The 12,391-nt window shown below is 43.6% G+C and overlaps 2 protein-coding genes across 2 annotated transcripts in view; one reads left to right on the plus strand and one right to left on the minus strand.

Moving 5' to 3' along the window:
* Positions 1–1,543, minus strand: part of dnajb11 (DnaJ heat shock protein family (Hsp40) member B11) — an 11,468-nt gene extending 9,925 nt beyond the window's left edge. The window contains exons 1-2 of the mRNA XM_032515251.1: positions 1,299–1,543; positions 494–650 (exon numbers count right to left, since the gene is read on the minus strand). Of these exons, the coding sequence (XP_032371142.1) occupies positions 494–650; positions 1,299–1,372 (231 nt within the window). The 5' untranslated portion in view covers positions 1,373–1,543. The remainder of the gene's footprint in view (positions 1–493; positions 651–1,298) is intronic.
* Positions 1,334–9,298, plus strand: tbccd1 (TBCC domain containing 1). The gene is made up of 9 exons (XM_032515247.1): positions 1,334–1,580; positions 3,361–3,425; positions 3,501–3,767; positions 4,079–4,237; positions 4,988–5,104; positions 5,352–5,601; positions 5,977–6,163; positions 6,393–6,911; positions 7,386–9,298. The coding sequence occupies exons 2-9, from the start codon at positions 3,363–3,365 to the stop codon at positions 7,585–7,587; spliced, it is 1,764 nt and encodes a 587-aa protein (XP_032371138.1). The 5' UTR covers positions 1,334–1,580; positions 3,361–3,362; the 3' UTR covers positions 7,588–9,298.
* The last annotated feature ends 3,093 nt before the right edge of the window (positions 9,299–12,391 follow it).

Here is a 12,391-nt window from a genome sequence, read left to right on the forward strand (position 1 = left end):
ATATATATATATATATATATATATATATATATATGAGACATACAGCATATAGCTATACATAGTGAATTGCAACACTTTAGACGAGTGTTTATGTCATAATGTCCACTCCTTGTATATCAAATCACACGACTAATCATTTTTATTTTTAGGAGCATTAATGTGAAACTATGATTGGAAAACACCTGCACATGTCACCTGAATCCACTCCCGCACATCCACGTCTGGCTTTCCTACATGCCTGCTGTGTTGCGTAACAGCCAATCAGAAGCAGCCACACGGTCTAGTCGACCAATCACAGCGACCGTGCTGTTTCCAACAACAACCAAATGATTTTTTTCCCCTGTCTTCCCCACACGATTACATCTTTCAATATGTCAGAGTTTCCTGACAAGTATGCAAATTAAACCCCCCGTTGAGTCCAAGTTGACTGTGCCTCTCTTCAGCTTTCTCTGGCATCAAGCACACAACAAGAGTTAGCTCTGTATGTTCCCACCTCATAAGCTGCTCCCAAGTCTGCAAATTTGTCCTGAGCTTTCGGGTCGTCTGGGTTTCTGTCGGGGTGTAACTGGAGAGCCAGCTTTCTGTAGGCCTTCTTTATGTCCCTGATAGAGGCGCTCTTACTCACTCCCAAGATCTGGTAGAAATCTCGCCTACAGGAGAGACAGAGAGGGGGGCAACGTTAGCAACGGTTATGGACCAACGTTAGCAACGGTTACAGGAGGACGTTAGCGACGGTTATGGACAAATGTTAGCAACGGTTACAGGAGGACGTTAGCGACGGTTATGGACAAATGTTAGCAGTGGTTACAGACGAACGTTAGCAACGGTTATAGACGAACGTTAGCAACGGTTATAGACGAACGTTAGCAACGGTTGTAGACGAACGTTAGCAACGGTTGTAGACGAACGTTAGCAACGGTTATAGACTAACGTTAGCAACGGTTGTTAGACGACGTTATCACGTGGTTATGGGTTATGGACGAACGTTAGCAACGGTTACAGGAGGACGTTAGCGACGGTTATGGACGAACGTTAGCAACGGTTGTAGACGAACGTTAGCAACGGTTATGGACACAAAGGGAGAGACAAATGTACAAGATAAAAAAAGAAGCTGTCGTTAGATAACACTGTTGGAACGTCTACAGAGTGAAAAACACATCGAAACAGTTACTAGCAAGTTAGCTCCGTGCGCGAGCCTGCTCCCAGCTCACTCAACACATGCATATCTGGTCTGGACCAATCACAGTGAAACATGTGTACCACCTGGCGATGCTGTTGTAACGTTCCAGCCGACTTACCCCGCGAGCACCGCCGTGATTACATAAAGAAGCAGGCAGCACACACTGCACAGATTCATCCCTTTGGCAGCCATAGGTCCCCGTGTTTCTGGAATAAAGGAAGGAAGTGGCAGAAGAACAGCCGGCTTTTGAAGGTTGGCACCCGGCTCCCAGTCACCATAGACGGTTAGAGCCAGTCAGAAGCCTCCTTCCTCCTGTCAGAGAGAGCCCACCCTCCGGATGTCGGCGAATCCGAAACCCCGCCCACCATTAAAGAAACAGCCTTCTTTCTCCGACTCCTCGGTGTGTAGTAAGCTTTCTCCGAAGTGTAAGTTGAAATTGCCAAAACGGAACGTTTTCTCAAAGCGACTTTCACACCTCCGCGTGGCAATTCACCGCTTCCAGTTATTTAATTAAATTGAAGGCGGCAGCGAGAAAGCGGCTTGCACCGCGGCGGTAGGGGTCTGGAGTGGCCGCCCACATTAAAGAGCTCACATATGAACAGACTCCGCTCGGCTGACGGTAGAAACGCTCAGATTTTGGGGGAAAGGCACGCGGTCTGTCAGGGCGGTTGCCGCGCGGCAGTGAAACGATCCAGGGCAGGCAAAGAAGAAGCAGAAGAAGCGCGCTCCCGAGAGGTGCGCGCAACCGACGTCGGCTCAGGTCTCAGAGGAGAGGATGGCGCCAAATAGGAAGAACGGTAGATGAATAATATAAAACATCCATTCGGGCCACTTATCACAACAAACGGCATCAACAACTCGTTCTCATGTTTACTTTCACTTATGAGTGACCCATCGAGACGGAGCCTCGCGTTGTCTGGACGAAGACAAAGACTGAAAGTGAGTAAAAGACAGCTGTCTCCCGGTCTCCCCGTTTACGTTACGTCGCCAGCTAACGGTAGCTAAGTTGAGTTAGCTAGCTAGCGTTAGCTGGTGAGCTCTAACTAGTTTAGTGAAGTTAACTTTGAGATAAAACAACAGCTCGAGCGTTCTTCCATCCAACAAACTGTCCTCCGCCGCAACAGGAAGTGAGTTTTGTGCATATTTACTTGCTGCCTGCCTGCCTGGACTAGTTTTAGCTCAGCTCGGTTAGCTGATTTAGCTAACGATGCCAAGCAGGTGTTGATGATACGAGCAGCAGGTTCTCGGTTGTCATGGGAACATCGACGCGTCACGGGGACGCCACCATGATAAATAAGATAATAAGTTAAACACTTGCTTTCAGACAGATTGTTATCATCCCTGCATTAACCCTGTGACAATAACATCCACTGTAACGTTTCCACTGTTTAAATACACAGCCTTTTCATAATGTAAACATCATCACTGTCAAATATAAACATAAACACGCTGTATATACTCTAATAACCAACGTATGTGTATAATGCAACCTGTTAATTAGTCATCCCATATTCTAGCACTGCACCATGGTTTGATCCGATTCTAAATTGACTATCGATTCATCTCGATTCAACCATTTTTATTTACGTTTCCATGCGTGATTTAAAAAATAAACATCTAATCCTGAGTTTGCTAATCACAAAGCAGCTAGACAAAGCTTAGATTTTGACACATTTGTCACACACATTTTTTAATAATATGTTTTGTCTTCTGAGGTTTTTAGCATGCCTAAGCCTTAAACTGTCGCACTGTTGCTGCTCTGGAGGAAACTACTAGACCTGTTGGGTCCTTGTAAATTCTGGAGTGTGGTCTAGACCTGGTCTATCTGTAAAGTGTCTTGAGATAACTCTTGTTATGAATTGATACTATAAATAAAATTGAATTGAATTAAACTCAGTCATGTTTAAAGGAGGAGAATTGGCTTCTTAGAACATGAAACATGAGGTGGTCCGATGCAGTGTGATGAAGTAGATGTGGTTATTGAGACAGGCTGGTCCTAAACTCTCCCTTCTAAATATATAAAGTCAGTGTTTACATAATGCTATAACTGTACTGTGATGTCATGTGATAGGAGCGTCTACGTGTTTATTGTCCTTGCTTACGTTGCTCTCTTACACAGTGAAATCCTTGCATATCAGAGTATTATGTGTCTGACTTCCACATTGTTTTATATCCCTTAGACATGGAGGCAGACAGTGTGAGCATATGGCCACGCATGGAACCCTTCTTACTGGGTGCCCTGCAGGTGAATACAGTCTATTTAATTTAACAATACCACCCAGCAAATGTTTTAAACTAACTGTAGGTAATGCCATTGTAGGTGGCTCCCTCCTCCAAACTCAGTCTGCACTACCTTCGTAAGATGGCGATCTACGTGCGAACACGGGACGGATGCTTCCCCATTTTGGGCTGGCCCATGTGGAAGCATATTGCCTGTGGAAAGCTACAGCTTCCAGAAGACCTCGCATGGCTCTACTTTGAGACCTTTGACCTTCTTATAGGCCACACACCGGAGGAGAGGCTGGAGTGGGCAGAGTGTCTTTCACAGTGCTCTTCTAAAAGCGAGCTGGACCAACAAAGGAACAAGGTATAAAAAAAAAGAAAGAAAGAAAGAAATGGGTGGAGACAATTGTGCAAATGGCTCAGTTTACCAAAGAATGTAATACTATCTCATCATCTCAGTTAACTTTTTTGAACCACGCCTCTTTCATGAGGGCGTGCTGGTCATGGTATTGTGCCCCAGGCAGAGGTCTGTTGTTGTAACCCTGCTCTCAAATTTTTTTAAAGATATTTTTTATCAGAAAGGCAGGAGGGGGGGGGGGGTAAGCAGCAAAGGCCCCACCCTGCTCTCCAATTTGAGTCTCATCTTACGCTTCTTTTTTCTCCCTTTCACTCCAGTTGTCTGTGGACACGGTGCAGTTCCTCCTCTTCCTCTACATCCAGCAGCTGAACCGCATGTCTCTGCGCACCTCTCTGATCGGTGAAGAGTGGCCCAGTCACCGCACTCGCTCCCCCTCTCCGTCAGAGCGAGAGGCCAAGACCAGCTCCCAGAACAAGGTCCCTGTTAATGTGAAAGACAAAAGAAAGACTAGACTGATTACATCATAACATGTTTTGCAGTATTCTGTAATCCAATATAGAGCTCATCAGTGACCGCCCACGTTATTTAAGTGTTTTTCCCCTTCAATTGTTCCATTGTTTTTGTTTTAAAAACTGCTTATATAAAAAATGTGATGTGTGGAACCAAGCCAACCAACTACGAGAGTAAACGTGACCAGAAAACATTTAGACACAAAACTGTTTAAAAGCAGCAGAAAAAGGTAAAGGTTCAAGACTGTGTACAGAAACTATCATAGACGTCAATAGTATAAGCTCACTGTTGCCGTTCGTGGGTACTGTAAACACTTCGATGGTAACCGCAAGTTAGACCAATCAAATACATCGTTGTTACGCTTAGGATTGTGGGTAGTGTAGTATTTCTCCATGAGATCACGCATAAAACATGTTTTTCTTAAAACAAGGTTGATTTCATACGGACTTCTAGCTTTTACAGGAGCAGAAACTTCCGTTACACAACCTCGTGGCTCGGGGTCAGTCTACCTCGGATGCTTTAGACATTATGGCTGATTATCAAAATCCTTATGGAGAAAATCAGATGGATTTTTACTTCCGGAAACACACTGTTGAGCTCTATTGCTCTATCTACATGTTTAGGTTTTTAAGCTTGAACGTTATTGTCATCTCACAGTTGTTTGTGATGTCTCACTCACAGTCCTTTTTATTTTTGTTTCTGTTTGGTTTCCCCAGAACTGGGACGATCAGGCCCACCTGTCGTTTGTGCAAAGCCATCTAGCTGAGATTGTGGAGCTGCTGGTGGAGCCTGGCCAACTGTCACAATCTGGACAGGCCCTCAGAGATTGCCAGGTCTGTGGACAGTCCAAAAAACATCCTGTGTTACTTCACAATGTGACCAGTGTCTGTAGTGATAAATACAGAGAATTATCACCTGGAGCTGTCCTCAGCTATACCGATGCTTTTACTTTGAAATCTTCGCTTACAGAATATTTACTATACGTTTTGCAGATACAACCATCTGTGTTTTTACTTTCATTTTCACTTGACTCTTAGGATGATCTCTTGTAGCTGAGGTTACAGTTGTTTTTATTTCCAGATATCTCTGGAGGCCGTGCGGAGCTTGGGCCTGCTCTTGGAGGGCTCGACCTGCCACGGCCGAGCCGTTCAGCCCGTCCACAGGCTGCTGACCAAAGGTCTACTCCAGGCGCAGTCCGGCTACTCCACACTCAGCCGCTCCTTCGCCCTGCACAAGCTGCTCTCGTGTCTCCAGCACAACCTCACACTGAACCCCTTTGGGATGACTGCCTGCCTGCGATCAGGCAAGAAACTAGCCTGGGCTCAACAAGGTATGCTAAAAATCTGTGTGTGTGTGTGTATGTATATGTATATATATATATATATATATATTTATATTTATATTTATATTTGCTGATGGCAAAGGTGCTGAGGTTAGCGCAAACTGATGGCCCTTCGCATTGTCATATACTATAGCGAGTATGCAAACTCGCCTCTGTAACTTTACTTGATAAATAATGCTTTTTTTCCCGGCTTCAAATCCATACTGTTGGCCTTAAACTCCGTCATCTAATGTGGTATTAAACAGTTTAAGTCTTAAATTTAACTTGGAGAATCCTGGGTGGACAGTGTGCAGTGATTTATGAGTGTTTCTCTACCTGTATGTCTACATTTCTTAGACTTTGTTCTCCGTTTGTGCATTCTAGTGGAAGGGACCATGAAGAGAGCCAAAATAGCCCGAAACACCCACATGGCTCCACCTGGCAGTAAGATGGTTCTGATGTCGCAGATCTTCAAACAGACCCTGGCAAAAACCTCCGACAAGCTGACCGGAGCCAACATCAAAATCCACAGATGCTCAGACTCCTTCATATACCTCCTCTCCCCTCTCAGGTAAGGCTGGCTTCCATGTACTGTATGTTGAACGTGTTCCAGGTGGTTGGGAATGTAAGACAGAGGTCGGTCCAGGGATTTTGGACCGGGATACATGATGGCCTATGTGGGATTGCAGGGACCCGGGTTTTGTGTGTTTGAGTAAAAAAGAAGAAAAAAAATAGGTGTGTTATGAACTTCATGCGACACAGTTCACCTGTCATGGATTTTGTTGCGCGTGCTCCTTCAGATCCGTCAGCGTGGACAAATGCCGGGACTGCACAGTGGTTCTGGGACCCGTTGAGACCAGCGTCCACATCCACAGCTGCCAAAACCTGCGGGTGGTGTGCGTGGCCGGCAGGATTGCCGTCGGAGTCTCCTCCCGTTGCACTATCTTCGCCTTAACGCCCACCTACCCCTTGCTCCTACCTGGAAACACAGACATTACACTGGCGCCTTACCACACCTCCTACCCCTCCCTGGAGGATCACATGGCCAGCGTGGGGCTGGCTGTGGTCCCCAATGCCTGGGATCGACCCTTGCTCCTGGGGACGGAGGGCCTCGCCAACATGTCATCCAACCCGGACCCTGCCTGCTACCGGCTGCTGCCCCCGGCTGAGTTTCACACACTGGTTGTGCCTTTCCAGATGGAGGGGGACACGTGCGAGGTGCCGGGAGGATTGCCTCCTCCGTATCAGGCGGCGATGGACGAAAAGCAGAAGAGGATACAGAACTGGCAGAGGACCGTGGTGGAGGCCCGGCTGAACAAGTGAGTGGCAAATCAGAAGCTCTTTGGAGCTGCAAAGAAACTTCAATTAATCAATTAGTCGTTAACTACTTTTGATAGGTTTGAGTCATTTAAAAAGAAAAAATGTAAAAACAAAAAGTAGGAAGAATTCTCTGACTACAGCTTGTTAAGTGTGAATACTACTTCTTCTCTAGTCTAAATATAGTTTGCTATATCACGACTCCACAAACGAATGAGCAGAGGTGCATTAATCTGAGCCTGTCAGTGGCAAAACGAGCACTTTTGTGAGCGTAAGTACAAGCTGCACATTACATTGCAGCTGCTGCAGAGTCTTAATACTGGACCGATGTAAAAGGTTGTCACAAGAAAACGCTAGTAACCCTTTTAAAAAGGTCTCAAAAGGTCATCCATTTGACTCGGTGAAAGCTGCAGGGACCCCGGCTGGTTGTACCTCGTTTGTTTTCCTGTAGCTGAGTTGTCATTTCTGGTCTCCAGGGAGCAGAAGCGCCAGTTCCAGGAGTTGGTGGAGGTCAAGTTCCACGAATGGCTTCTGGCGACGGGGCACAGACAGGAACTCGACAGCCTCATCCCACCCACCATGGCCTCTTTAAAGGACTCCAACGGGCCGGCAGTGGACACGTCCCGAGTTCACGATGCCAAACATATTAGGACGGGACAGTCACCTATGCCTTGTTGAACTGTTGGGTTACTCTGGTTCGGAGCATAATGTAGCTTGAGTGTCTTCCTGACAGTTCCTGTAAGTTCAAAAACAAACAGACAAGTGTGTTTAGTGCCAGTATTATTGGACAGTATGCGCGTGGTTATTTACACCCCGCTCTGGTAAGTCCGGAGCTTCACAAGTCCTGAGGAAAAAGGCAGCTATGTCCAGGCCAAGTAGGGAGTGGATTGGCGTGTTGTGAACCAGCTGCAGGCACCCCTTACTTTGCAGAGAGCTTTAGACACGGGTGCACAGGGTGTGTCGCCACAGACATTTTGAAAAAGACTTGGATTTGAGTTTACGGCTGAAAATCTAAATCTGGTCGAGATTACCTTTGGTGCAGCTGAGTACCGATTGACTTTCTGCTGAGAAACCTCTGTTTCGCCCTAAAACGCGTTTTCTTGAAGCACCAATGGCTCTTTAATTCACTTCTTGTGTCGGAGGTTTTGGAGTCTGCATTTAGTGACCATTAGAGGAGCTTGAACTTGAACATGAACATGAGCACTCTTCTTTAGGCTCTCTGCTGTGGCTCACGCTCCTGGAGAACCATGACTGCTGTAAACACTTGGGCTCTCTTCTATACAGCCGGGAGACATTGTCACCATTTCTTCCCAAACTGTGCCCAGCATACGACATGCTACTTTCTGTAAATAAAAACATGGAGAATGTAGATGCTAAATAACTGTAGCACTTTGGGTATTAAGGACATGTTAGTGCACAAACAGCTACTAGCTCAGGTCATAGTATATTTGTGTTTTATAGAATATAAAATATAAAAAGAAAAATAGGAATAAAGTGTTTTCTATTATGGGACAAAAAGCACGGAATATAGACATAATTTCTCGTAGGTACGTGATACCGTCCAAACTGCCAGACTTGATGTGGCTAAAAGAGGAAGTTGACACTTCTACATGGCCCCGCATCGGCTAAATCCTTCAAGCAAGACGCCTTTTATTTGCCAGACCCCAATTATTTCTGTTGTTTATGCTGCATTTGGCTTTTGATTCCCTGTGTATCACACACTAAGCGCTTCGAGGCGGCTTTCTCGCCCTCAAAACAGTCTAACTCAATAAGTAAACGCGGGTTACACTTTACTTGACTTCTTTTAAGTGTCATGACAAGATAGGGTCAGGGTTCATGACAGTGTCATGTCACGCTCATGTAGCTATTGTCACCTAAAAGTTGAACTCTTACGTAGGAGTTAAAATTTGGTTTTGGCCAACAACGTCCAGAAAAAAGAGTCCCCTTGTCTTTCCGAGCTTCGGTAGATCCGAGCTGTCGGAAGGAGATGTTTGCTCTAAGATCCGTGACTGCTGTGTGGTGCAACGTGACGCCTGGTGCAGTGACTCGGATACAATTTATCCTTAACTTTCCTCAGGATAGCCCATTTGCAAAATGAACAAACCTGTGGTCAGTTTGCAGAACAGATGTCTAAATGTTTATTTTTGTATAAATATGTATATTTTAGCATTATAGTAAGATTATTTTTCATAAATCTAGCCCGCCTTCTAGGTTTAGCATTTGATACCTCCAAGTGTACTTTAGCCCGTTAGCTTCCTGGTTGCGCTCTTTACAACACGCTAACGTCTGAGTTTTCAGATTGGGACGTTACGCACAACACACCTGCTGCATGGGACTTCAGTGCAACAATTTAATAAGTTATGGGAAGTTAGGGGACGATGGACTTGATGAAAAAGAAAATATGAACCGTTAAAATGCTGTTACGATATTACTGTAAATGTGTTGTAAATGCTGGAATGGGTCTCTGTATATTTATGATGTGATTATACTTTAAAATGCCCCTAACTTGATTTGAACACCTCCTATGGAGAGCACAATATAGTTTTTCAACTGTTAACAAAAAATTAAAATAAAGGTTTTGAATAAAACCGGGCCGCTTATTGTTTTGATTTGTCCTTTTTTGTGCTCCATATTTGTAAAAAGAGTATTAAGACATAGTGATTTTGTAATCAAACCATAGTACTGCATGTATGGGTCTGTGGTACTTTTCTGCTACTCTTATATTTCTACTACGTTACATCTCAGAGGCAAATATACTCGACATTTATTCGACAGTTACTTGGCAGATAAAGATAATTAACACAAAATATAATCCAACAAATAGATGTTAACGTCTGTGTCGGGCAGGAACCTTGTTTCCCTAATCGACGTTTCCTTCATTAATCAGTGCTATCGGTCGCAAATATCTATATAACCGTTACGAGAGTTTCGTCTGACGTAAAATAGATCAATAAATAAAATACTTCAATTTTAAAGGTCCCATGGCATGAAAATGTCACTTTTTAACATTAATATGAGTTCCCCCAGCCTCCCATGGTCCCCCCAGAGGCTAGATATGGAGACAGGTTTAAACTGAGCCCTGGGTATCCTGCTCTGCCTTTGAGACAATGAAAGCTCAGATGGGCCGATCTGGAGTCTGGCTCCTTATGAGGTCATAAGGAGCAAGGTTACCTCCCCTTTCTCTGCTTTGCACGCCCAGAGAATTTGGCCCGCCCATGAGAGAGAGACATCATGGCTTTCAAACGAGCAACGTGGCAGTTGGTCAAGGCCACACCCCCAGATACAGTATTAGGGGACCACAAGGTCTATAAAAGAGAATTCAGGTCCCGTATTAGGGACCACTAAGGTCTATAAAGAGACTTCAGATACAGTATTAGGGACCACTAAGGTCTATATAAAAGAGACTTCAGATAACGTTTAGGGACCACTAAGGTCTATATAAAGAGACTTCAGATACAGTATTGGGACCACTAAGGTCAATATAAGAGACTCAGATACAGTTTGGCCAAGGTCTATATAGAGACTTCAGATACAGTATGAGGACCACTAGGTCAATATTAAGAGACTTCAGATACAGTATTAGGGACACTAAGGTCTATATAAAGAGACTTCAGATCAGTATTAGGGACCACTAAGGTCTATATAAGAGACTTCAGATACAGTATTAGGGCCACTAAGGTTCATAAGAGACTTCAGATACAGTATTAGGGGACCACTAAGGTTCTATAAAGAGACTTGATCAGTTGGACCAGTTAGAGCAGTATTAGTTTGGGACCACTAAGGCTTTAAAGAGACTTCGATCAGTATTAGGGACCACTAAGGCTCATATAAAGAGACTTACGATACAGTATTAGGGACCACTAAGTCTATATAAGAGACTTCAGATACAGTATTAGGGACCACTAAGGTCAATATTAAAGCGACTTCAGATCCAGTATTAGGGACCACTAGGTCTATATAAAGAGACTTCAGATACAGTATTAGGGACCACTAAGTCTCTATAAAAGAGACTTCAGATCAGTATTAGGGGACAACGGTCTATATACAGAGGACTTCAGATACAGTATTAGGGACACACTAAGGTCTATATAAAAGAGCTCAGATACAGTATTAGGGGACCATAAGGCTCTATAAAAGAGACTTCAGATCAGTATTAGGGACCACTAAGGTCTATATAGAGACTTCAGTACAGTATTAAGGACCACTAAGGTCTAATAAAAGAGACTTCAGATACAGCATTAGGGGACCACTAAGTCTATATAAGAGACTTCAGTTCAGTATTAGGGGACCACTAAGGTCTATATAAAAGGACTTCAGATACAGTATTAGGGACCACTAAGGTCTTATAAAGGACTCAGATACAGTATTAGGGACCACTAAGGTCTATATAAGAGACTTCAGATACAGTATTGGGACACTAAGGTCTATATAAGAGACTTCAGATCCAGTATTAGGGACCACTAAGGTTATATAAAAGAGACTTCCGATCAGTATTGGGACCACTAAGGTCTATAAAGAGACTTACGATCGTATTAGGGACCACTAAGGTCATATAAAGAGACTTCAGACCAGTATTAGGGACCACTAAGGTCTATATAAAGAGACTTCAGATCAGTATAGGGACCACTAGTCTAATAAAGAGACTTCAGACAGTATTGGGACCCTAAGGTTATATAAGAACTTGTACAGTATTAGGGACCACTAAGGTCTATATAAAGAGACTTCAGAACAGTATGAGGCCACTAAGGTTCTATAAAGAGACTTCAGATCCAGTATTAGGGCCACTAAGGTCAATAAAGAGACTTCAGATACAGTATGGGACCACTAAGGTCTATATAAAGAGACTTCAGAACAGTATTAGGGACCACTAAGGTCTATATAAAGAGACTTCAGATCAGTATAGGACCCACTAAGATGCATATAAAGAGATTCAGATACAGTATTGGGACCACTAAGGTCTATATAAAGAGACTTAGATACAGTATTAGGGACACTAAGTCTATATAAAGAGACTTAAGTACAGTATTAGGGACCACTAAGATCTATATAAAGAGACTTCAGATACGTATTAGGGACCACTAAGGTCTATATAAAGAGACTTCAGATCAGTATTAGGGCCACTAGGTCTATATAAAGAGACTTCAGATACAGTATTAGGGACCACTAAGGTCTATATAAAAGCATTTCAAAAGCAGAACGTCATGAGACCTTTAAATTATAAATATCTAATTTTGATTTCCAGAAAGAAAGAAGTATTTTTGAAGCTAGTACTTTAGAAGTTTTACTTGAGTAATGATTTGAATGCAGGATTTTTTATAAATTCTACTTTTACTTCTTTTATTTTGCAGAAGCTGAGAAAAACACGGTGGAGGAAGTATTCAGACCCTTTACTTAAGTAAAAGTACTTATACCACACTGGTAAAAAATACTCTCTTACAAGTACAAGTCACACATTGGAAATGTTTATTAAGTAAAAGTATGT

The sequence above is a fragment of the Etheostoma spectabile genome, chromosome 5 (assembly GCF_008692095.1).
Source record: "Etheostoma spectabile isolate EspeVRDwgs_2016 chromosome 5, UIUC_Espe_1.0, whole genome shotgun sequence".
NCBI classification, from domain to species: domain Eukaryota; kingdom Metazoa; phylum Chordata; class Actinopteri; order Perciformes; family Percidae; genus Etheostoma; species Etheostoma spectabile.

What these genes read in the sequence shown, in the direction of transcription:
- tbccd1 (XM_032515247.1), top strand. Translation starts at nt 3,363, where the DNA reads ATGGAGGCAGACAGTGTGAGCATATGGCCACGCATGGAACCCTTCTTA. An exon ending in TGGACCAACAAAGGAACAAG is followed by an intron (nt 3,768 to 4,078) that starts GTATAAAAAAAA and finishes CTTTCACTCCAG; the next exon opens with TTGTCTGTGGACACGGTGCA. An exon ending in GTGGAGGCCCGGCTGAACAA is followed by an intron (nt 6,912 to 7,385) that starts GTGAGTGGCAAA and finishes TCTGGTCTCCAG; the next exon opens with GGAGCAGAAGCGCCAGTTCC.